Source organism: Marmota flaviventris, chromosome 14 (assembly GCF_047511675.1).
Source record: "Marmota flaviventris isolate mMarFla1 chromosome 14, mMarFla1.hap1, whole genome shotgun sequence".
NCBI classification, from domain to species: Eukaryota; Metazoa; Chordata; class Mammalia; order Rodentia; family Sciuridae; genus Marmota; species Marmota flaviventris.
In genome coordinates this window covers 769,638-795,116 of record NC_092511.1, presented here as the reverse complement: position 1 = coordinate 795,116, position 25,479 = coordinate 769,638, and the positions used below count along the sequence as shown (strand labels likewise).

Genomic DNA, 25,479 nt, shown 5'->3' with positions numbered 1-25,479 from the left:
AAATAAATTTCTGAAGTTCAGTACAAAACCATATAAAGTTACTTACAGTAGCTATCATCACTTTTAAAGTAAACATGATCAAGCAATAAAAGAATAAATGCTAAAGCGGCCCTCTCAGGATGCTTTTTCTAAATGTAAGTTACTGGAGAGGCCACCAGAGCTGGTAAGTGGGGTGGGCAGTCTCGGGCCCATGGAGACCTAGCAGGAGTGTGGGAAACGTCTGGGAGCCAGGCCAGGCCCTGCTGGTGCAGCGCCTGAGCTCAGGCTTAAAGCTGCACGAGAGTGGACGGCTGGGGTCCCCGCGACCCTGAGTGAGGGTGCCTCTCCGGTGTTGGCTGGCCTGTGGCTGCTCACAGGCAGGTGTGAGCTGAGAAAAGGAAAACCCTCCTGGACTCATGGACCAGGAGTTCTATGCTTTCTGCTGACACTTCTTTAAACATCTAGGTAAAAGTCAAACTCCAGACAATTTTGAAACTCTTTGCATTTCAGTTTCTGGGGCTGAAAGAGAACAGAAAGGGAACCATGATTTATTGATTCCGTGTCTACTATACATTGAGCGCGACGCTAGACATTTTAGCAGTTATGGAATGCTCCCAGCAACAGAGCCACGTTGGCAGAGTAAAAGACCTTCCAGAGCCACTGTAACTGAAGCAGGATTAGCACTGCATAGACTAGCACTGGCGTGGAGGAGAAGAGAGTCCAAAAGCAGACCCAGCAGGAATCCAGCAGGCAGCAAGAGGGCCGGGTGGTTAGTGGAAGAACCATCATGCAGCTCCAGAAAGAACTAGCATCCCCCTCTGAGTGCAAATAGATGCCTGGAAGAACAGAGAATTAAATGCAGGGAAGAAAACAACGCATGCAAGTCTCACCACAAATGGTGGAAATCCTGGTTTTCACCTTAGTGGGTGACAACTTAGCTGGGACCTCAGCCGGGTTGAAAGCTGTCTCCTAAATCACTGTCAGTGCCATTAGTGCAGGGTTTGGGCCAGAGGTGGACAAGTGGAGCTAGCAAGGAGGCCATTGAGCGGGGCTGAGCCTGCCCTTCTCAGGAACTACACGTGCCCACTGCAGGAAGTCCCACAGCCTGGTCACCACGCCCAGGCACAGTTTGGGCTCCCAGGAGCCGGCTGCATGTTTGCAGATTTGGGGGTCTTTCACATCCTGCCCCTCTCCCAGCATCTCTGCCTCACAACTCCTGTTTTTACCCTGAGCTCCCAATTAACCTGTGAGACTCAGGTCGACGCCATCTCCTCCAGCCTCCCTGCTCCTCACCCGGCTCCATCACGCCAGCCGGGGAGCGTGACGCAACTCACTTCCCTCACAAAACATGGAGCTCCTTTCTGAATCCCTTAGGAGAATAGGGTTTCGTCCATACTTCTGGGTCCCCAGGCCCGTGACGGCTGCCCTGGCCTCCAGGCGTCCTCGGTTTTGGCAGCACATAAAATGGCAAGCTTTCTGCCACTGCAGGTGGCCTGAGACTCTGGTGGCTCTGCCCCCATCACCTTGCCCATGCTGCCCTGATGGACTCCATAGGGTGCTCAGGACGCCCACCTCCACCCTCAGTGTGTCTGGATTCAGAAGCTCAGTGTCCCAGGCACGTACCTGGCAGTGGAAGCACCCTGTTGAAGCGTCCCCTCTCCTCTTGACCCTCTGTCCTGGCACACTCCCCTCACAGGGAGAAGGCACACCTTCTTTGGCCTATCTGTCACGTTCTGGGTACAAAGCACACCTCAGAATCACGCAGATGTGTCTAATCAAGGCCCTGAGAAGAGAGTGAATAGTTCGCACTCAGGGTTGATGGACATATATATACCCTGCTGCAGAGCGTGGAGGCCTCCCAGTTAAATGTTCCCACCAGATCAGGTCAGCAGACTATTCCTAAAATGATTTGCAAGGAGGGCCTGAACCTGGTCTGCCACGGCCCTGCGTAGCCTTGCTCCATAGAGCCCCGGGGACAGCATGCTGGGTGGGGGCAGCTCCATACCCTCTGGGCTGCACTGCAGGGCCAGGACTCTGATGCTGCTCGTCTGTCCCCAGATGGATGTGGACGCCGAGGAGAAGCGCCATCGCACACGGTCCAAAGGGGTTCGAGGTAGGCCCCCTGCATCCGCAGTCACTTGTGTCCTCTGGTCACTTTGGTGATCCTGACCCCCAACACCCTCTGGTGATTTCCTGGGGGGGTGCCCATGATAGATGATACAGCTCACCTCTTCTCCATCTTTCTGCAGTTCCCGTGGAGCCAGCCATACAGGAGCTGTTCAGGTCAGTGCTCTGTGGGTCAGGCCTGCCCCCACCTGCCCTGCAGACACCCTCACCTGCAGTGGGGCACGGCACTCAGCTCCCCGCAGCCTGCCACACCCTGCCGCTCTGATGACGTTGCCCTGGAGACTGGCTAGTGAGCGGTGACCCCTACCTGTGGCTGTCTGGGCGCCTCCTCCTCTGAGCCGTGGCGCGTGGCTGCTGGGTAACCTCTTCTTTCCTGTTGCAGCTGTCCCACTCCTGGCTGTGACGGCAGTGGCCATGTCAGTGGCAAGTACGCCAGACACAGAAGGTAATGCCTGCCTTGCTTGCTGTGCTGTCTGTGGTGCCTGGCTGCCCGCCTGGCGGTGGAGATGCGGGCAGCTCTGGGAGGGCTGCATGCCATGCCCTCTGCTCCTCCCCTCGCCTCGCCAAGCCCTCATGCGGACAGCCTTCTGCCTCGGAGGGGGTTCTCACCACACAAGCCACCCCGACTCTGGCAGACGATGATGCCCCAGGGGACCACACACATCAAGGACACCCACTCAGCACGCAGGCACCAGGGCTGCCCAGGGCTTCCTGGGGAGAGCGGGCTCCTCCTTCCCATCTGCTCCTCGCAGTAGCAGCAAGACAGCGAACCTTAGCAGACAAGTTGAAATGGGACCTACTGACCTGGGAAAGGTAGCCTGAACTTGGCACCTGGGCAGCTGCCAGGTGAGGGCAGTCTGGGGTGCCAGGTGGGTAGATCACAGCAGCCAGATATGGCGGAAAGTGACAGTTATGATGGGTGTGCAGATGGTGAGGTGGCCAGTGGCCTAGTGGCTGGACACTCATCCCAGCAGGAGCCCCCGCCTTCCCATGGCCTGTGGCTGGACGTGGCTGGCCTTTCATGGAGATCCAGGGTTTCCTGGGGGTGCTTTGCTAACTGTCGGGATTTGGGTTGAGGACTGAGCTCGCTCCATCCTGAAAAGCCCTCTGTGGCCAGGCCCACACCACCACTCCTGCGTGGGGCTGCAGTGGCTCTCGGTGACCTCTCCCCCTGCCTGTTCAGTGGAACAGTAAGTGACGGGTGAAATCAAGCAATTATTTTGGCTGTCAATTAGTGAAATTAAAGGAAAAATTACAAACTACTCCCCAAGGCTGTGGTAGCCAAGCAGGTGGCCAGGTAGTGAGTGCCATGAAGAAAGGGCCGTCTGCCACCCGGTTACTTGCCAAAGGGTCACTAGACATTTCCCCCACCAGGAATTTTTTATTTAATTTACTAAATTTGATTAATTTTGTTATTGTTCTTGTGGCGTGAGAGAGTAACTTGCTGGACAGTGTCGCTGACGTAGGCACAGCTTGGGGTGCTGGCCAGGATGTCCGCCTGTGCGCTCCCAGCCTCCAGGCTCAGGGCTGCTCTGTTTCCAGCAGAAGCAGATCAGCACATCATGAGCCAAACGGCTGCATTCTGCTACAAAAAGAAGTTACTACATTTGGCTACAAAGTTTTAATTGAATATACGCTAGGTATAATTTTATAGCTACGGTTTTGAAGAAAAAAAAAAACATGAAGTTCCCCCAAAATTATTTCAAAAACACATTGGTTTCCGTGCCCTGCAGGGGATTGCAGGGGCATCGATGGGCACACTAGGCCTGGCAGCCCCTGGTGTATGCAGAGAGCATCTGCCTCTGCCCCTACTTCTCCCCAGATACCCATGTCCTCACCAAGGTGCACTCAGTTGGCACCAGATTGAGGTGCCCTTGCAGGAAGCCCGTGTGCTGCTGTCCATGGGGCTGGACAGTGGGGCCTCGCCTTCCTCCCAGCTTGGTGCTCGCATGTGGCCACAGAGGCCCAGGAATCTCAGGGAGCTAATTGGGCAGGGTGTGGGAGGGCTGGTGGGGAGCCACACTGGACTGTTGCGCACAGGTTCTGCCTGATCTTACACAGCACCGTCGTGTTTTTACCATGACTCCCCCGTCATTACTAGGATTCCTAGTACCGCCGCAGAAACGCGCTTTCAGGAGACCCGGTGTGGTGTAGTCGGGAATGAACTGCCCCCACTATCCAGCATGCACAACTGAATCTGGTTCCCCCATGCCACCAGGTGTCCATGGGGCCTGGAAGGAGGCCAACACGCAGGACCCTGTGTCCCTGGCTGCAAGGGGGGTGCAGACTGCTGTGTAGGACCCAGCGCCGTTCAGAAGAGAGGCCACTGTCCAGACTTGCAGGGGGTCTCTCTGAGGTACACAGGGAGGTTTCCTAGGATTTATTTATGTTTATGCCTGTACAGCATCAGTGATTTTTAGCTAAAGGATGACATTCCATTTCTTAAATCAAAAAAAAAAAAAAATGCTGCCTATTGTAGCCAAAGGTGCATGAATGTCAGCATCTTATAACGAGGGCTATTTCAAGAGATTCGGAAGGTTTTGTGTATACCTGGCTTTGTTGTCTTTGTTCTTTACAGTTTTAAAAGATTCTACAGTTGCAAAGTTCACTTTTGTGACAGCTACTTGTGCTGCGTCCGTCACCTGCTCAAGCTGCCTAGAGCAGCTGCAGTGCTGGCCTGGCCTGGGGGTCCCTGGTGTGGCTTGGCACCTCGTGCCTTCAGAGGAGAAGCAGAAACCTCAGCATTGGCCACGGCAAGATCATCTGTCCTTTTTAGTCATTTAAGAAGACACTGTCACCAATGTATCCCCTGAGGCCAGTTTCACCTTGCTCATGTGTCCCCTCACTTGTGGCCAAGTGAAAAGGGTCTCTCCTGGCACGGCCAAGTCCCACCAAAGAGGCAGGCAGTAGCGTGGGGCAGAACGGGGGCCAGCATCCTGGGGGATGATAGGCACATGATGAGCCACCCACCTTTCCCCCTTTGCTTTCACATGAGAGAGCCCCGGCGTCACACGTCTCAGTGTGGCCACCTCGTGCTCTCCCCCCGCGTCCTGCTGCCCCGGGGGTCGCTCTGAACTTCTGGTAGCAGCCTTGGGGTGGACGGCTTGTTTTCTTTTCCTGTGTGAAGGACAGAGGGTTGTGGATTTGTAAGAAACTGGGAATCAAGAAGAATCAACCGCCAAATGAAACCTGAGAGAGGAAACAATATTTTGAAAGAGGAATGCAGATTTTTTAAAATTTTTTAATTTGTTCTAATTAGTTATACCTGACAGTGGCATGCATTTATACACTGTGGTATGTCACACATAGATGGGTATAACTTCTCATTTTTCTGAGTGCACATGTTGCAGAGTCACATTGGTCATGCAGTCACATAGATACCTACAGAAATAATGTCTGCTTTATTCCACTATCTTTCCTATCCCACATCTCCTCCCCTCCCCTCCCTTCAATTCCCTCTACCTAATCTAAGGTAATGCTATTCTTCCCTAGTGCCCCCCCACCTTATTGTGAATTAGCATCCACATATTAGAGAGAACATTCGGCCTTTGGTTTTGTGGGATTGGCTTATTTTGCTTAGCATGATATTTTCCAACTCCAACCATTTATTGGAAAATGTCATAATTTCACTCTTTTTTAAAGCTGAGTAATATTCCATTGAGTATATATACCACATTTTCTTTATCCATTCATCTACTGAGGGACCCCTAGGTTGGTTCCATAGTCTAGCTTTTGTGAATTGAGCTGCTATAAACATTGATGTAGTCTGCTGATTTTAGGTTCTTTGGGTATAACCCGAGGAGTGGGATAGCTGGGTCAAATGGTGGTTTCATTCCCAATTTTCTGAGGAATCTCCATACTGCTTTCCATAGTGGTTGTACCAATTTGCAGTCCCACCAGCAATGTGTGAGTGAACCTTTTCCACCACATCCTTGCCAACATTTATTGTTGCCTGTGTTCTTGATGATTGCCATTCTGACAGGAGTGACATGAAATCTTAGAGTAGTTTTGATTTGCATTTATCTAACTGCTAGAGATGTAGAGCACTCTTTCATATATTTGTTGATAAATTGTATTTCTTCTTCTGTGAAGTGTCTGTTCAGTTCCTTAGCCCATTTGTTGATTGGGATATTTGTTTTTTGGTGTTAAATTTTTTGAGTTTTTTATATATCCTAGAGATTAATGCTTTATTAGAGGTACATATGGTGAAGATTTTCTCTCAATATGTAGACTCTCTCCTCACTTCATTGTTTCTTTTGCTGAGGAAAAAACTTTCTTAATTTTAATCCATGGAATGCAGAATTTAAGATCCTGGTTAAAACTGGCGGGTAGGAGTAAGGTTATAATATTTGTTTCATGAATATTTTACATTGATTCCAAAGGTGTATCTTTGAACAAAAGATATTTGTAGATATTTATTTGTGTTAACAATTCATGAAGTATTTGCAGTAGCTGGTAAGCCTTTGTTCAAGTGCAGTTAAATGTGGAAGTTCAGCATCTCTCAGGGTTTGTGAAGTATTACATTAGGCTGAGCCTCCTACAAAGTACAACTGTGACATATATTTATCTTCAGAAACATCATTAGTATCTGGACACAGGCATCTGCCATTTGTTTTTCCCAACTGAGATTTCATATTAGTAGCATATAATATCACAAAACACCATGAAATTTACAACCAGGGCGAGAAGTAATTCTTGTATCACGAACCCAAATGCGACCTCTGTCTCTCCTGCGCACAGTAAGCCTGGCCTCTGACTTTTGGCTCTCGTTACCATACCGCTGTGAGGTGGCTCAGTGTCCCACCACCCAGCGCTCGCGACCTCCACCAGGTCATGCTCGGAGGTAGCTGGACACATTCATGCACCTCACACCCGGTCCCTCCACAGAGCTACCCCTTTCAGGGGCACACACTCTGCCTCAGTCACCCCAGGTCTCTTGGGTTTAGGTCCCTGGACCCGGGAAGGATGTGCCCTGGTAGCCATGGCCTCCACACCTGCACTTCCTCCAGCCCCAGAAGGCTGGCTGTGATCCCGTGAGCTTTGAAATGCCAGAGACACGAGCCCCGTCGTGTGCCCAGAGTGACACCCGGGCCAACGGGGTGCAGGGAAACGCTGGGATGCTGGGTACTTGGAAGCCACCAGATCAGGTCAGGGAGTCACTCTTCTCCTGACCTGCCCGGCAGGGAAGGCTCCAAGGTGGCTCCAGGCCCAGGCGGGCAGCCTGTTGTGAGCCAGCCACTCAGTGCAGAGGCCAGCCTGGGCTCCTGCTGCCACTCAGCTCCCCACTCCCCACCAAACCCCAGCGGAAGGTCGGCTCTGGGGTGGGACTCATCCCCGTGTTACTGTGGCATCCCACAGACGGAAGACTGGCACCTGTGGGCAGAGCAGGGCTCTGTCTGGAGAAAGCTCTCCTCTCCCTACACTGTGGTTGCTCCAGCATGTGCCACCATCCGTCAGGAGGCACGGCCATTACCTCAGGGGCTGCCTGACCTGACACCAGGTTGGCCCTGAAGAGCTCAGCGCCAGAGCGCTTCCCAGAGGCTGCCCTTGGCCCCCAAGGGATGGTCAGTTTATTGTACTTGAAGGTTTTTTTTTCTATTTTCCCAAAGAAATTCCCACTAAAAATTAAAAATAAAAATTATCAAAATTTGTTAAAATTTACTATAATACAATGGTAAGCAATGGGCAGGATTGGAATTTTAGCCTCATCTGCAATAGTGATATGCAGACTGGATGGGATTTGCTACTTCTTTTAGATTTTTGGGTGAGCTTGCCATGCCAGAGGGGCACGGATCTTGGATCAGTGCACGGATCTTGGATCTTTGCACCTGTGTTTTGTGATCCTTCTGAATTGATTCTGACGTTTAATAGGTTTTATTTATATTTACCGTTCACAGCTGCTTTTTATTGACTATTTGTTGAGCATAGGTGTCTGACCAAGTATCTGACCCGAATTTAGCCTGCGAGGCTGCACGCGGACCAACCCCCTGAGGTGATAGTGCTGGGTCATGTTCAAACCTCCCCACTTTAGAGAACTCGGAGCTGAAACATTTAACTGTACACTTAATGCTTCAGGGGCAGCTTGTCTTTGTCCCTGACATTACTGGATCACTTTGGCCTGTGGCCAGGGTCCTCTGCGGGTTTGCTCCTCCCACACCTTCCCAGCCCGCGTGACTGCCAGGGCAGCAGTGGTGCCTGTCCTCGCGGGAGCCTGCTTCCTGATGTGTGCGGGCCTCATTTGGATCCTGCCAACAGCCTCAGGCGATATGGTTCATGCCTGGACAGAGACCACTCACTAAAAGCTCTGGAACAGAGCCAGGAACCGGCTGAGAGAGACTGGAGCATAGCAACTGGCAAGGGAGAGGAGCATCCCTGATCCAAAGCAGAAAAAAGAGGAGGAAACGGAGGAAGAGGGGGAAACGGCCCGCCTGCCTCATCTATTTCCACTGGCTTCCAATAGATGAAATTCCATTTGCGCTGAAATAAAATACCTCAAAAATAATTGCTTTTTTTTTCCTAGCCCCTCTTGAAAGTTTAACACAATTCTCCACATTTAATTGCAAAGCTGATTTTAATTAGTAAGGCCCCATGTGTGGGAAGGAGGACCCACTTGGGTACGTGCATGCATCGCAGTATCTGCGGGTGCTCTCGTTAACGGACGCTGACACACGACAGGACGCCGTGGGCGCTCACCAGGGAGCCTGTGCAGGCAGCCCCCTCCCAGTCTTGGCGCTGACTCATGTCCACAGGAACAGACAGACCCGTGGTTCTTTGTGGGACACCGTTGTGCGGGCCATCACCCACCAGGGAGCTTCATGGCACGCCCATCCTGCTCTGGCCCCTCTTGCTGTACGCCAGAGGTCAGGACAGACCTCTCAGCATTGCTTGAGAGCATGGCATGGGCACTTGGAGCAAGATGTTGCACTCTAGGGATTATTTGGGGTGCAGTGGATGCCCAGGGCCGCCTCTGCTCCAGTTGTGTGTGCAATCACAAAATTGGGCATCACTTTTGGAATGTGGTGGCAGTTAGCTAGTAATGTCACTACAAATCCTTTATTTACAAGAGTCTGGCCACTGTTCTGACAGCAGTCTGTCTTCTACTGTCTCTGCTATCTGCCTGTCAGTTCCATGTCGGGGGGGTGTGGCTGTCACCTGCGGCACAGCACACTGGGACTCCACCATGGATCTGAGACCACACACCCAAGCAGGCTGTGCCCTTCAGGGGACATTTCTGATATTGGATAAGCTGAATGTGTGTTGGAAGAACTCAATGTTCAAAGAAAGGATCGTGAGGGCTTCCAGACAAGACACTGAAGACAGTGAGTGACGTGATAGGAACCCGTGCCGTGGAGCACCCTGTGGGCCAGGTCTGGACTGAGCACTCAGTCTGTCCTGACGTCTTGACTGACAGCTAAAAACATGAGAACAGCTTTGGGGCAAGGTGTACACACAGGCCTGTGGTACAGCCACTGCCTGGCCTTAGCCACCAAAAGGCCCAAGTGCCACCTTGCCACCATCTGGGCTGAGGCCCTCCCTGCCCTCAGCCTCTGGGCAGAGCCCCGTGGATGGCAGAAGAAGCAGCCAAGTTGGAAATCACCCCCTTGCCTGCTGGCGACGGTGCAGACCTCCTGGGCCCTCCCTGTCCTCTCTTTGGAAAGGACTGCCCTGCACCTGTGGGCCCTCCGGACTTCCATGGCCTCTCTGTGCACCACCCCTTCCTGTTCAGCGGTCTCTGAGCACCAGCTGCCGAGTTCAGCACACTCTGAGGGATCCGTTTGTCGTCACTGCTGGCTGTTATGTCTGACATCCCAGAGAGATGCTTCCTACACAGAGGAGTCATGTCCCAAGACTCTGGGAGAGAAGAGAGCGCAGGGACAGGGAGCCTCCTAGAGGAGATTCTCTTCTTACAGAAGGCATCTGCTGCAGCAGGATGCAGGATACCGACACTCATTCTCGCCTTTCCAATCAGGCCCCTCCCGTGCTTCTGAAGGAGCTCTTGGCTCAGGGAGCGGCAGGCGCAGAGGAGTGGAATCTGAGGGTCACGTTCGCCACCAGCAGACAGAGGCGTCATGTGCTGGCAGACCTCACCAGGGACAAGAACTGGGGGTGGAGAGGGCGGCTGGTCACACACAGTGCTGGGACTGCCTGTCCACAGCACGGGCCAGGAGCTGCCCTGCTGCGGCCCCTCCAGCTGTGTGACGAGGGTGCTTCCTCCCCACCCATCCCCTGCAGCAGGAATTAGTCCCAGGTGCCCAGAGCTACTTCCTCCTTCCCCCTTTCTCCTCTCTGTCTGGCAGGGCAGCAGGATGGGAGCACAGGGCCTAGGGGGCAGAGGCAGCCACTCAGGGTGAATGGGTTCCTCCGGGCACAGAAGACTTTAGCAGGTGCCAGATGGAGACAGACTATTTAGGAAACCCCCTCCTCTTGCAAGGGGGAATGCAGGCCATCCCCAGAGGGAGGGGCCTCCGCACCTGGGTCCTGGGGCTGGGCTAGAGGTGGAGGCTGGCAGAGGTCACAGTTTCAGGCAGGTCTCCTGCAGTGGCCTGCTGGTGCTGGCCGTCGTGCTGAAGTCAGCTCTCGCACACTGGAGCCCGGATGACCAGGGTGACCAGGGATGACCAGGGCACAGGCCAAGGGTGGCTGCTAAGGCCTGTTTTGTGCTTCGGTGTTTCCTGGGTACTTCCTGCTTCCCACAGCTCACAGGCACTTCTCTATTGAGATTCGGTGGTCTTCAGTGTCCCAGCCCACACCCGACCCAGATGGCCTTTTCTTCCCCTAGCTTCGCCAGCCCTCCTGCTCCCCGGCCCCGGCCCACCTCAGAGAGTGACAGGCAGGCGTGTAAACAGGGAGGGGCTAGGGCTCTGAGAAGCAGTAGACCACCTTCCCTGATGCCGGTGTGGTTCTGGCAGAGAAGCTTCCTAAATTAACCCAATGTGAATTGTAAGGAATGTGGAAGGGACCTGGCCTGGAGTCCCCACCCTGGGTCAGCCATCTCTGTACTCATCCCTGGGCCTTGCTCACCGCAGGGGTGGGGCAGGGAGCCTCAGGGCAAACAGGGATGAGCAGAGGCTCCAGGGACTGTCCAGTTTTGAAGCACTGGAGAATCTGAGAAGCAGGAGAGGAGTGGCTGTCTCAGTGTCCCTCGCTGGCCCTCCAAAGGGCGTGTTGGCAAGAGGAGCCAAAGAGCACTCCTAGGGTGGCTCAGACAGGAACACCGGAGGGACTTGCTCCTGTGCTTAGGGAAGAACTGACATCACCTTGGAGGTCATGGGACAGGGGACTGGCCTCCATCACCCTCAAGGACATGGCAGCTCAGCTGGGCACCCTGCACCTGGGCCAGGGGTCAGTGTCCTCTGTCGATGTTAGTTCTCTGAATTTTAGGGCTTTTGTTGTTCTTCCCCGAGCTGTTCTCCTGCTCTAGATGCAATTCTGCATTTGTTTGTTTGTTTCACCTAACGTGAGCCTTCCCATGTCATTAAATATTCTAATTTTTCCTGGCTCACTTCCATCCGATGCTCATGCTGTACTTTATTTTCTTATCACTAAAACTGATGTAGATTTCTTCTCAACTTTTTTGTGCTATATTCAATGTGGTAGAATATTCTCTGCCAGTGTTTTTAGGGCCTTGATTTTTCCCTGGGGTAGAATGCTGTAGGGACAGTCACAGGGCCAAGGGCATGGGAGTTCGGCTATTCCAAATGTGCTTCCTGCAGTACTGGACCTGCTTCTGTTCCCCTGAGTGAGAAAGTCAAATGTCCTGCTATCCTCTATAGAGAGCATAAAGTATAATCATTTTTAAAGTACCTCCTTCTCATCAAGAAAAGAACTGCCCTGTGTTTAAAAATACCATTTTTAAGGATTGACATCTATATAGCCCTGGCTTTGCCAGAACATTCTGGAAGATGGAATGGTTAGAGCCCTCCCTCCTGGGCATGATTGCTTCCTATGGCTGAGTCAAGGCTCAGGCCTGCAGGCAGAGAGGCCACCACCTTTGATGAGAGCAGGGTCCCCATGGGTGATGGAAAGCAGCTCCTCAGCCCCTCCCCTGCCCCCTCGAGTGCCATATCCTGCTCAGACCTCCGCCCTCCTCCCCCAGCCCACCTGGCCTCCTCCAAGACCCTCAGCATCGTGGAACCCCTGGAGTGGACCCTGAAGACTCCCTTCATCTCCCAGGCCACCTGCAATGAGGCACCCAGGCAGGGGCATGCATCCCATGGGAACCAAATCGTCCCTTCTGGGACCACAGGTGGGAGGGACAGACATCCTGAGCAGCATGTGGAAACTGCCCCCTCGAGTGATAGTGACTTCTGGGGACCAGCCCGGCAGAGCAGAACTGAGAGAATGGTGGGAAGGACGTAGGAGCAGGGTGCCTTCCTTCTGCAGACCCCACCCTGCCCAATCCCGCCCCAAACCTGAAGCCAGCAGGCAGTGAGCCCACAAACACCCCCTGGGCACCGACCATGCGGAGGCACTGCTGGTCTGACAGGGCTGCCTTAGAGTCCCTGCCTTCTGGAGACACATGGGTGGCCCAGGGACACGTGAGAAGGGCACACCCAGCACAGTGCTTACAGGTGACTTCAGACATATGGGCACATTGCGGTGAGACCATGAAGGCCTGAGCAGATGGCAGGGCTGCCTGAGCCAGGTGAATGTCAACTCATGTTCCTTCCTGTCAGAAGTCACAATACTGGTCAAGAATCACATGGAGGCAAGTTTGATCTCAGGTAGATCATAGAAGACTACAGGTAGTTAAGAAGATGTTCTGTTACACCAATTATTAAGTGCTGACTGCACACATAGCTCTCTATCAGAATCTAATAGTTAGGGACAAGGAGATGGCCCTTCCCCAGAAGATGGTGTGCTGTCCAAGCAATCATGTGACAGAGACAGGTGCACACAGGTACCCAGATGTGCAGGGGTGTGCAGAGACGGTGTGTCCAGAGGTGAGCAGGAGGCTCAGACAAAGCACCCGCGCAGAGCCCTCCTGGGCTGCAGGATCCCAAAGCCTCTGACCAGGAGACGGAGCCATGAGTCCAGGATGCTGACAGGTCCTGGGAAGTTGTTTCTGTTTCCACTCGTGCCACTTGTGAATGCAGCACATCAAGCATGGCCGAGCTCAGTGCAGACAAAGAAGGCAACAGCCCAGGGTGGCGGCGGAGAACAGAGGCTGCTGGAGCAGAAGGCCACCTGGGGTGCCGCGGGCACAGGGGCAGAGGTCAGGACAGGAGGAGCTGGAGGAGGAGCCCTCCACCGAGGTCCACAAGAAGACAGCCTGTGTACACCTGTGCTCAGATGGCTGGGGATGAACGCACAAGGGAGCCAGGCCTGGAAGTGCTCTGTGCTTATGAGCTGTCCAGACCTCACCTTGTCAGGAAAATAGACATAAAGGAAGGGAGGGAGGCAGGGAGGATTGAAGAACGTCCAGGTGGGGAACAGGGTGCTGCAGACTGTCTGTTTGCCTGCGGCTCCTCAACCCAAGGAGGCTGAGGTCAACAGAATCCGCTATACCACCCAGGTGAAACTATGCAGCCAGGGTGTGGTCGCTGGCCCAGAGACTGCCGGGAGAGGAGCAGCTCAGATACCTGGGAGAGGAACTCGTATGCAGAGGTTGAGCAGGCAGCCAGGAAGGAGAGGTACAGGCCCCCCAGGGCAGAAGTTCCAGCCAGCCCACGTGGCGCAGCCTCACAGATTCACTGGCGGCCTACGTCTTCAGACTCCAGAAGGACTAGGAATACCATGAGACTGATCTGGGTACCCACCCAGCCTTAAGTCATTGATTTTGCAGCAGAATCAGTTTAGGAGAAACAAAGTCACTGCAGACTGTAGACCTGCACCTGGCAGGTGCCTCCCTGAACATGGGCTGCAGGCTGGCATGCAGCCAGGGCCAATGCACCTGAAGGCACCTCAGCCCCGGCAAGTCTGGGCCCTGCCTTCATGGGGACCTGTCTGCTCCTGAGACAGAAGAGGTAAGACGGCTGCACAGAGGCTGGCAGGAGGGTGCCTGGATCCCACAGAGGACAGGAAGGGGCAGCACTGGGGTGGTCCGGGCTTGGACTCCTTCAGAGACTGAGTTTCTCTGGGCAGTCTTTAGGTGTGAGGCCCGGGAAGCCCAAGAGCTCACTGTAGGGAGGAGCATCTGAATGGCTGTGAATATTGCACCTGCCTCTTCATTTTAGGCTCTGGTTTGGGTGCTGTTGTTTTGGTTTGGGCTTTTCCCCTCAGATGATATCACGCCTGTGATTTTTTTATGTCACCCTGGTCTGACACTGAGAACCAACATATCCACAGCTCCAACTCTGCACACACAGCTCTCTTGACCCTCAGAAAGGGCTGTCAGGGTTCAACTTGGGAGACTGACCCACTTTAAGAAAATTCAAAGAACCCCACGGCAGTAGGAGCCACCAAGCTCCTAGCAGGCTCCGTGAGGGCCTGAGTCACCCCTTCAACATCCCATGAGTCCAGAAAATGCAGCTGAAGGCCAGGGGATCTGATCAGTCCTTCCTGCAGTGGATGAGAACCGAGGCCCACAGAGGCAGAGTCCCTGGGAGGAGGCAGAGGCTGGAACCCTCTGCAAGTGCTTCCTCAGTGCAGGTCTGGGAGCTGCCCCAGGGCTGAGGGTGGTCTTCCCATCGCAGGAAGATGAGGGCGGCCGTACCTGAGAACGCTGGTGGGAAGTCCTGTTCAGCACTGTCAACGTGGAGATGATGAGGTGGCTTCAGGCACAGGGCAGCAGCATCATGGACAGCCAGCCTGCTGAGGAGCTGGAGTCGGTCAGTGAGATTCAGGCTGAGAGCATCCACCACGGTTACTCAGCAAGTTTCCTGCAGAATGAAAGAAGAAGTGTGGCATTTCTCTGAAAAAAGAAGTTTCCAGGGCTCAGGTCTCGCCCACAAGAACGGCAGCTGTCCCAGGTTGGCTACGCTGAAGACTGTCCAGCAGAAGCACGGCCTCTTCCACAGGGTGCTGGGCAGTGTGGGCCATATCATATGGGCGTGAGGCCCTGGGTCCCCAGTGGTCAGTGCCCGTGGGGACTGTTGGAGACAGGCTGGGGCCTCCTCACCAGAGTGCTTCCTCGCGTCCTCTAGAGGATGGATGCACTTGATAAATCACAAAAGCCACACTGAGGGCCTCCTGTATGCCAGGCCACACCGCAAGACCATGCTGCTTCCTGTGCTCCCAAAGGCCTGGCAGCTGCTAAGAGGCCTGAGACCAGACAGATGCCCCATGGGCTTCCAGAAGCGTGCTGGGGAAAGAGGGTGGCTGCCCTGCCACTGCAGCTTGTCCCAGACGGAAGGGCAGATGGAAAAGAAATAGGTGAGGTCGACCGACAGACGGGTAGGCAGGTAGGTAGGACAGGTGACCAGAGATGGAGAGGTGGGTGGAAAGGTGAGAGAAGAATGATGGAGAGAGGGATGACAGAGACTGAGAAAGACACAGATGGTGACAGACAGCAGATGGTGGTGACAGAGATGCCAGCAAAGAGACGATAAGTAGATGATGGTGGCTTGGTACATAGGAGCAACACAGGCATGTGTGTGTGTACACAGGGATCACAGTCATGGGTAGGGATCATACATGATACATAGAGAAATGATAGGTAGATGGTGGAGGCTGGGATAGAAGATAGAAATTGGTTGAAACAAATAGGTGATAATAAATAATAGATGATAAAAAATATCAGCTGCCCCGTGAATCAGACCTAAGCAAGGCAGCAGGCTCAACATGGCCATGTGCCCTCTGAGCAGGGACTGTCCAGGGCCTGGCCCCCTTGCAGCCAGACTGGGCAGCCCCAAGGCTAGGGGCTCCTCCCTGCTCTCAAGGCAGACATGCTGTGGACAGACAAATAGAGTCGCAGAGTTCAGAGAACAGAGACCCTGACCGGAGGAAGTCGTCCTCAGAGCACCTTTCCCATAAGGTTCAACTCCACCCTGTTGGAAATAAACAGGAATTTCCTGTTGCTTTCTCTGGGGTTACTTTGTGTAAGGGAAAATTGTCCATTCAAAACTGGTGCGCACTGTCTCAAGAAAATCTAAGAGTTTTGTCAACCCAGCTCTGACAAAGGAGAAAGCTGTGCTAGGAGCAGTGGAGACCCACAATCTCCACTACAGCGTCCGGGACCAGGTACACAGCCCAGGTGCATTCCCGAGTGTGGCCAGAGGGGGCAGTGTGCACGATGAAGAAGCCCAGGGGACACCAGAAGAGCATGCCAGGACACCTGTGCCCAGGCGAGCAACAGCACAGACACGGCAGCTGGCATCTAAGCATGACAGACCCCAGGAACAAGGAGAGGCCATCACAAAGCACTTCCGAATCCTCTCTGCGATGACTAGATTTCAGGGCTCATTACCTGTAGCCTGGTGCTCAATAAACATGGAGTCAGAGCCTCCATTTCTCAGTGCTGCACTTCTGTGTATCCATGTGTGCTGAGAGTTGTGAGTGTGTGTGTGTGTGTGTGAGTGTGTGCACACGCACATGCCCACACTGGCATATACTCATAAGTGAGGTCATCGCTTTGTGGCCTAGGAATGCTCAGTGGCATTTCTCCATCACCTGTCCTTCCACTGCCAGGATTTTAAGTCATGACAGAGTACTCTGTCTTGGGCCATCTGCAGCAGGACATTTAGTGTGTCTTTCAGGAAAAACGGGGAATATTGGCTTTTCTCTATTTTGCCTCTGCTCTGGGAAGGAATACGGTTCATTTCTCAGTTCCTCCTATCTGACTTGGTTCCTGTGACCCTGGCTGTGGAGCCAGGTGACTTCAAGAACCCTGAGCAGAGGCTGTGAGGGTCACTGCCACGCTGGGAAGTGGACCCACCTTTGCCAGGAAGCTGCCATGATGCACAGACAGGGTGTTTCTTCCTGCCTGTGTGAAACAGCTCCATGCCTTATGCTGCAGCACCTTTCCACAGGGGCACCTCCCATCAACCCGACACCTCAGACAGACGAGTGGACACTGCCGGGCCGTCTGGCTGCTCTCTGGTATCATTTCCAGCAGTTTTCCATCAGAGTCCCTTGAGCTGATGTAACCAGGACGCTCACTGGAAGGAGTGTGTGATCTGTCCCCAACAAAAGGATCTTTTCTGACAAATGTGGATTCGGCTCTTATCTGACCTGGCAGAAGACGTGCCGGGAGGCACAAGTTCAGTCCTGTGCAAGGGGTGCTTCCTCCTGTGTGGGCCACTCCTCTGTCCAGGTGAAAAGTCGGGTTAAGTGACTGGAAGTGTCCTGTCCACTACAGACTTCCACTGCTGTGGGAATGCTGTGTTAACAAGTGGTGTGTTGGTTACTAGTCCCGAGGGACTGGAAACTTCTGGAGGCCTCAAAACCCCTGGAGCTCTGTTGCTGACATAAGACGTCACTGAGGAGCCCCTGGGAGCCTAAGCACATGCGCACAGCAGTCCAATCTGCTGGGGTCGCTGCAAGAGAAGGATCAGCAGTTGAAGTAAGTTTGTCCTAACACTCTCAACATTCTGAACTTACAAATGGAAGGACGGTCAGTGCTGTGTTATAGACTGACTTCCTTGAAGCCCACACACCGGTAGAACCCAGCCAGGCACCAGGGCTCACAGGCCAGTGCTCAATGTCAGCACCACCAACCAACAAAAGCCACCTTCAACGCCTGTCCCTCTGCAGGGCACAGTGGGACCAAGGAAAGTGACACACGCAGGGTCCTGAAGTCAAGGGCAGAACAGTAACCTGAGGCACCACCACAGGCCCCCCAAGTCATCAGGGAGACCCAGGTGGCTGACAGGAGATGCTAACTCTGGTGGCACTGTTTGTAGGATGAACCATCCTGGGCTCTGGGATAACTGGGAATGGCTGGAAGGAGAGGCAGAGCTCTAGAGGGGTCTTACAGGGTCTGTGGGACAGGAAGCTCCAGGCAAGAGGAGCCAGGCTGAGCAGGGGATGCAGGACAAGAACAGCAACGTGGACCCCGAGAACATTAGCTGTGAGGTGCTGTGGCCATCGGATGGTGTGGGAAGAGTCAACGTGAAGGGCACACACTCACCGGCTTCTGCTGCTAGGCAGAGCTCACTCCACTGGTGGAAGGAACCTCGATTCCAAAGGCAGAAACACCTGGGTCAGAATAACACAAGAGGAGAATGTGGGGCCGAGGAGACAGTCAGTGCTGGCAGAACCAGTGGCCCCAACCCCTGAAACAGCTGTCTTTTCTGCTGGCCTCGAAGACCCTGAGTGGCAGCCTGCTGTCCCTGGGCGACCCTTAGCATTGGACAGTCCTTGGTACAGGTGCATCTAGAAGCTGAGGCAAAACTGGGTCTCAGAGCAGGCAAAGTCCGTAGGCTTATGTGAGGAACAGACACCGCTGCCACTCTCCTCCACAAGGCCTGGTGAGCAGGAGGCAGATTCGAAATTGTTCTCCAGGGGGAATCCAGGAGGACTCCTGTCCCATGTCACTCAGACTGCCGAGGGCCAGCAGGAGGGCTGGATTTCTATCTGTGCCCCACCCCCATATGGAGACCCAGTGGTCTCCGGGTCTGGATTCCTGGTGTGGCACCTGCCAGGGTGTGCCCTCCAGTGGAACCTGAGAGACCTGCTCTGGGGAGTCCAATAGCCTCTCTGGTCATTGTCAACTGTCCTTCCCTGAATGAGGATGGACAGCTAAAGACTAGACATGTGAGGAGAGCTCTAGAAAGGAGAGAGCAGATTAGGCACAGAGAAGAAAATGCCCAACAGAAATGAAAGTGTTCGCAAAGAAACGGAAAAATGGTTTATTTAGAAAGCAGGAATTCTAAGAAACTTAGAAAATAAAAATAGCAAGACATAAAAGCTCAAGAGGACCAAAGACAGAGTCGAAGACATGGCCCAGTTGACAGGAGGAATTGTGCTAAGAGCCCAGGAAGAGGCACCAATGACAGAGCCAGGCTGGAGGCCAGCCCCTAGCCGCCCTTGTCCAGCCAAGGCCAGCACAGCCCTGGGCACTGCCGACCTGCCCGACCTCCCATTCTGCTGAAGAGCTGGGAGAAGCAGGCTCCACACCGGCCAGCTGCCGGCCAGCCCAGGGCCACCTGGAGGGAGATCAGGGGCAGCTGTCCAAGTTCTGGAGCTCCCACCTGGAGCTTGCTTCCCGGCCAGCTCAGGAGGGGTGCTGCCTGGGAGGGAGGAAAGAGGAGCAGGAGCAAGGAGGAGAGGGCCTCCTGGACTTGGGCAGGTGGGAGAAAGACCCTGCCCACCTTGTGGGCCCCGTCCACCTCTCAGCTGACGGGACAGAGGAAGAGGAGGCGTGTGCCGTGGCATTCAGGAGTGAAAGGTGCACGTGTAGCTGCTTGGAGTGGTGCACTTGAGTCTGCCCCGCGGGCTCCTGGGGACGTCCTGTGCGGGATGCACAGAAACTCCAGAGCCTCCCTACTCTTTCTCCCCAGTTGGAAGAAACTGTTCTTGGGCTGAAGGAGATTAAAGTCACTGTTATCTTGACTTTGAATTATTTTGCTTAAGGCAACAAACATTTCTAACAGGCTATGTAATTTAAAGAGACTTTTCTAAAGATATGAAGCAAGTCTCTGCCATCCAGAAACAGAGATTTGTTCAAATCTCCTCGGCAGGAGAACCAACTAAACATTTTGAACAAATTTTTCTTGAATATTTTTAATGCATAGAACATTTATATCAAGTTTAAACTAAATATACATATATAGACATATATATATATATATATATATATATATATATATATATATATATATATATATATATATACACGTACAATTTTCTTTGTAAATAACCCACATAAATGATAAAAGGACAAAATGAAGGAAATATATTGATATAGAATTAAAACTGAATAGGTTTAATTGGTTGTGTGTCATTGTAAAGAGAGTTCAGGAGGAAGTTTGAAATCTTGGCCCTTTAATAATTCAGTGATTCAAATCACTTGTAAGGTCCTCTATGTGTTGTAGCTGTTCTGGACATTTGTAAGAGCGACCCTCTAAAAGCTTAGTGGTCAGAAGACACACCGACTCTGTCCAGGACGAGAGCAGACGACAGCAGAACAGACCCAGGCTCGCCAGCCCCTGCCCATGAGCCTGTGGGACCTGTAGGCTCAGAGTGAGTCTGAGAGGAAGCACGGAGCTGCCCGAGGGTGGCCACCAGCTGGTGACTTAGCGGCCACCTCTCGCGTTCCTGGGCCCTCAGCTACGTGATGTCCAAGTCTTCTCTCACGGGTGTGCACGGGACACTCCAGATCATCGGGCCCTCCTCACCGTATCCCTCTCTCCTCTACCCATGGAACCCCAGGCATCACGACTGGGGCTGCCTGTGTACAAGTGCCCAGCCTCCTCCCAGACAAAAGCTGTTGTTGTTTCAAGGGATCCTCACAGGGCCCAACAAGAAGGAAGGCATTATGCCTACCACCTTAGCAACCAGGAAGCAAGCCTTCACGGACAGGGGCCGGCAGAGCCGGCCAGTGCTGCTTGGCTGGGAAGCCTGAAGAAGGTGCTCCAGGCATCTGTCCCTCCGAACGGGGTTGGGTGGGGGGGATGTCCACCTAGGGTCATCCGGAGGGTCTGGCAGACATAGTGTGTAAAAGCTTAGGAGAACACAGCCCTGATGTAACCACTGTGGGTAGGCTGAGCTGTGGCTATGACTGGGCACTCCAGAATCAGGTCAGACACCATTTCTATTATTGCAAAGGAACAGTCTCAACCTTGACTTAGTGGATGCTTTTCAAGCTACGTGTGAAGAGTATTGTCCTTCAGCCCTGTCTTGGCACCTCTGCACCTCTGACCGGGAGGCAGGAGGTCCTTGATGTCACCCCAGCCTTACCTGCTGCCGCTCTACCACATACTTGGAAGCAGAGGACATGCGGCCAAACCTGGGGTTCAGTTTCAGAGATTGCATCCCCTGCCTCTATTAATGGATCATGCAGCCTCAAGTTCAAGGTCACGGAAATCAGGCTGTGAGCATGTGACACCTGCAGTTTCCGACAAGGGGGTTCACGGGGGAGCTCCAGATGGCCCTGTTGACACAGGTTAAGAACAAAGGTCAGAAAGCCTCACCAACCAAAAGCTGTTTGGAAAAATCCACAGCCACACTCAGGAGGGAGGGGCTGGGAGGACCCTGGAGAAAGCTGAATGCAGCCCTTGACTTGTAACTTGAGGTTAAAACGTGGAGGCCAGGTCTCTCGTCTAATGTAGCATGTATTTCCTTTCACTCCACTTACAGCACTCCGGACTGTCTCTTCCATCCATGTACTTGCGCGGTACATAAAGCACAGGGGTAGGACCGTGATCTGTGATGTAAGTCGTGGCTGGGTCTCATGCCTGATGTCCAGGGTAGGAATCACTGTGGACACAATCTAGGCATGTTACTAGAGGCCGTCTTGTCAACAGGAGGCTACTGAGCTGCCACACTCTTATGAGTAGTCCTATGTACTAACTCCTTGAAGTTTCGACTGTGTGTAAAAGATACACAATTCCATCTTATCTGTGTTGTATATCAGGTGATGAGAATGGAAGACAGAATGTGTGAGTGACACTGAAATCTGTGACTTTGACTTAGTGTTCAGAGCTGCATTTAAGCCTGGGGTGTGCTCAAGCCCGTGGCCACGAGGGCACCCTCAGGGCCCATCTGACCCCAAATTCCACCATGTTCCTCAGGGGTGGGAGGGTCTGCCTGGGCTGTGGGCATGCAGGATACAGCCAGGGCCAGCTGGGGCCTCCTGGGCTCTAACTCCATGCAGGAGTCTTAAGCCGCTGCCCAAGTCCAGGCCCTTCCTCCCCTGGCCCCCAGATCCTTCCCCGCAATGCCCACTGCCCTCCCACTGCCTTCGGTGGGTGTTTATGGAACCACTATGATGCTCCAGAGGGTCTGCTGAGCTCTAGAAGAACGTCCAGGAAGCCTTGCCTGATGATGGACGTGTCTGTCTGCTGTCCAGAATGGTGGCCACTTGGAATGTGACAAATCCAAGAGAGGGTTTGGATTATAATTCTCTTTAATTTCAATCAAATAGTTACATAGGCCTGGTGGCTACTGTATTGATCCTGCAGCTCCTAGACCAAGAACCAGTTCAAGGGGCGCTTTCCCACCCCCTGAAGGAGAAAGGCGGTGTGAGGCCCCAGGCCCGCCCCAGAACAGCAAAGGCACTCCTTCCTAATCCACAGAGAAACCTGGTTTGTTCCATCGGGAAACCCTGCAGAGTGCCTGGCCAGTATGGAACCACAGCTGGTGGGAGCTTCGCCACACCTTGGAGAAGCAGAACTCAGAATGCGACAGTGACTTGAATCCCAAGGAGGAAGTTGAGTTTGGAACCTCTGCACAGGGAAGAGGAGGGTGAAGGCCGAGCTCCTCACCCGAGGGCCTCCAGCTCCGGCCGACTCCACCTGCTTCTCCCAGTCTGGGACATTCCAGCACTGTGGCTTTGCACGTGTGAACAGACAGGAGCCCAGCTGGAGCTGGGTGTGACTGCAGAGTCAGGCAGGCTGCGCACATCCCCTCCTGGTGCAGAGGACGAGGGCAAGGCCCACCCTCCCTCCTTCCAGGCTCACAGAAGGTGGACTCCGCAGAAGGCACACCCCAAGCCACGCCCCAGAGCAGCCTCCCAAGGCCTCTGCAGCCTGCGTTAGGTTGTATTCTCAGAACCAAGAGCCTCTGCGGATCTGAGCAGCGCCCTGGTCACAGGCTCCTTCCCCCCAGGGCCCACTGCCCTGTGGTAGGACGAAATGTGTCTTGGGTTTGAATTTGTTGTCACACTGAAACCAGACACCAGGAACTGACAGTCAGTGAGAATGGCAAACAGAGAGGACAAAGGGATGTTGTATGCAACTACAAGCAATTTTGTTTGCATTTCAGGCTAACGGACCTAGTGAAAGCCCTAAGCAACCAACCAGGTGAAGTGGCAGGAAAATACTGGGCCTTTATAGCCAGCAAATGCCGGTGGCTGGAAAGTGAATCCAAATGATTTGCAAAAGTATAGTCAAGGAAAGACATCTGCTCAGGTGGAACACAGGCAGGAAGGAAGCGATTTAAGATTTTAGTATCCTCCTAGCACATGGCAAGCTGAGGCCCAGGTCCAGCCCAGGTGTGTACCCCATGTTAAGGAGGGAAGCCTTGCGCTTCCACATCACAACCCAGCTACCTCCCATGGCCTGTGACATGTTGCATGCACTCAGACCCAGCGACTGCTGGACTCCAGGCACTCCCAGAGTAGGAACCGTGGCTTTGGAGGCAGGTGAGCTCACACCTGTGCCTTCCATGCCCACCTGGCTTCTATGATCACACCTGGGTTTTCTGTCTTGGTCAACAACTTATGCTGCTGCCTCCTCTCTTCTCTTTCCTCCCCGTTCTCGGCTTCTCCAAAGCACACTGATGGACTGGAAGCCTGGGGCGGGACAGTGCCATGGGGCACAGCCAAGGCAGGGGTTGTGCCTGCTGCCCCACAAGGAGGAGCAGGTGGCAGGAACCCTCTCTGGGGACAGAGTGCCTCTATAACCTCAGGACCCAGACACCCACCTCTGTGGTGCTCTGCAGTTGGAGCCCATGCTCCCAAATGTCCTCACAGCCAGACCCACCATCTTCCAAAATCCCAGTCATTCTACTGCAGCCACGAGTAAGAGGACCATGCTGTCCTGCTCTGCGCTCTGCAGCATGGCCGTCTCCAAGTCTGCACCAGTGCCGTCCTGAAAGGGTGGATTCTGGGCATGCGCGAGGAGGGAGAGGGAGAGGGGCCCTCCTGCCCCTGAAGAAGCCCCTACTGCCAACCCGAGGGAAGCAGCGTCCCAGAAGACACATGGCGCTGTCTGCCGTCATCCCTCAGGATCCTGGGACTGGGCTGACAGTGGGCCTGGTGACTGCTGGTTGAGAGCCCACGATGCAGAGCTCTGCACAGACCAGCAGGCATCTGACACTCAAAGAAGAGCTATGAGCAGAAGGATGGCAAGACAGTGGCCACCACGACCCTGAGCCTAGGGGACCTGAGGAGCAGCAGGCCTCCTGGGCTCCCACTGACACTGCTGGGCACCTTCAGGGCGCACCTAAGCAGGTCCGCCAGAGAGACGGGTCACCATGGATCTCAAACTGACTCAGGGTCAGATGTGAACTAAACATGAGAAAGCTGCCCCAGAAAATCTCAGGATCTTTCACAGATTCCATATTCGAGCCAAGCGTAGCGGCCACAGTTGTGGATGCCAGCAACTCTGGAGGCTGAGGCCGCAGGATCACACGTAAAACCAGCCGAGGGTCTGCCTCTAAAACAATAAAAAGGGCTGTGGAGGCAGCTCAGTGGTCCAGCACCTGGTAATCCCCTCCCCCAAAATCCATATTTGAAATACGCTGCAGACCACGTCCCTCCCTGCACTGCAGACCAACGTCCTTCCCTACAATGCAGACCACATCCTTTCCTACACTGCAGACCACATCCTTCCCTACAATGCAGAACACGTCCTTCCCTACACTGCAGACCACGTCCTTCCCTACACTGCAGACCAACGTCCTTCCCTACGCGGCAGACCACGTCCTTCCCTACACTGCAGACCAATCTCCTTCCCTACACTGCAGACCAACGTCCTTCCCTACACTGCAGACCAATCTCCTTCCCTACACTGCAGACCAATCTCCTTCCCTACACTGCAGACCACGTCCTTCCCTACACTGCAGACCAATCTCCTTCCCTACACTGCAGACCAACATCCTTCCCTACACTGCAGACCACGTCCTTCCCTACACTGCAGACCACGTCCTTCCCTACACTGCAGACCAATCTCCTTCCCTACATTGCAGACCAACGTCCTTCCCTACACTGCAGACCATGTCCTTCCCTACACTGCAGACCAGTCTCCTTCCCTACACTGTAGACCACGTCCTTCCCTACACTGAAGACCAACGTCCTTCCCTACACTGCAGACCAATCTCCTTCCCTACACTGTAGACCACGTCCTTCCCTACACTGCAGACCAACGTCCTTCCCTACACTGCAGACCAACGTCCTTCCCTACACTGTAGACCACGTCCTTCCCTACACTGCAGACCACGTCCTTCCCTACACTGCAGACCAATCTCCTTCCCTACATTGCAGACCAACGTCCTTCCCTACACTGCAGACCATGTCCTTCCCTACACTGCAGACCAGTCTCCTTCCCTACACTGTAGACCACGTCCTTCCCTACACTGAAGACCAACGTCCTTCCCTACACTGCAGACCAATCTCCTTCCCTACACTGTAGACCACGTCCTTCCCTACACTGCAGACCAACGTCCTTCCCTACACTGCAGACCAACGTCCTTCCCTACACTGCAGACCACGTCCTTCCCTACACTGCAGACCACGTCCTTCCCTACACTGCAGACCAATCTCCTTCCCTACACTGTAGACCAACGTCCTTCCCTACACTGTAGACCAATGTCCTTCCCTACACTGCAGAC

General features: G+C 53.7%; 1 protein-coding gene across 4 annotated transcripts in view; it reads left to right on the top strand.

Annotated features, from left to right (window-relative positions):
* Positions 1 to 2,037: 2,037 nt before the first annotated feature.
* Myt1l (myelin transcription factor 1 like) overlaps positions 2,038 to 25,479 on the top strand; it is a 126,976-nt gene continuing 103,534 nt past the window's right edge. For all 4 annotated transcript variants that reach the window (XM_027937824.2, XM_027937823.2, XM_027937821.2 and 1 more), the window contains exons 1-3: positions 2,038 to 2,092; positions 2,229 to 2,262; positions 2,489 to 2,551. In XM_027937824.2, coding sequence (XP_027793625.2) covers positions 2,038 to 2,092; positions 2,229 to 2,262; positions 2,489 to 2,551 — 152 coding nt within the window. The remainder of the gene's footprint in view (positions 2,093 to 2,228; positions 2,263 to 2,488; positions 2,552 to 25,479) is intronic.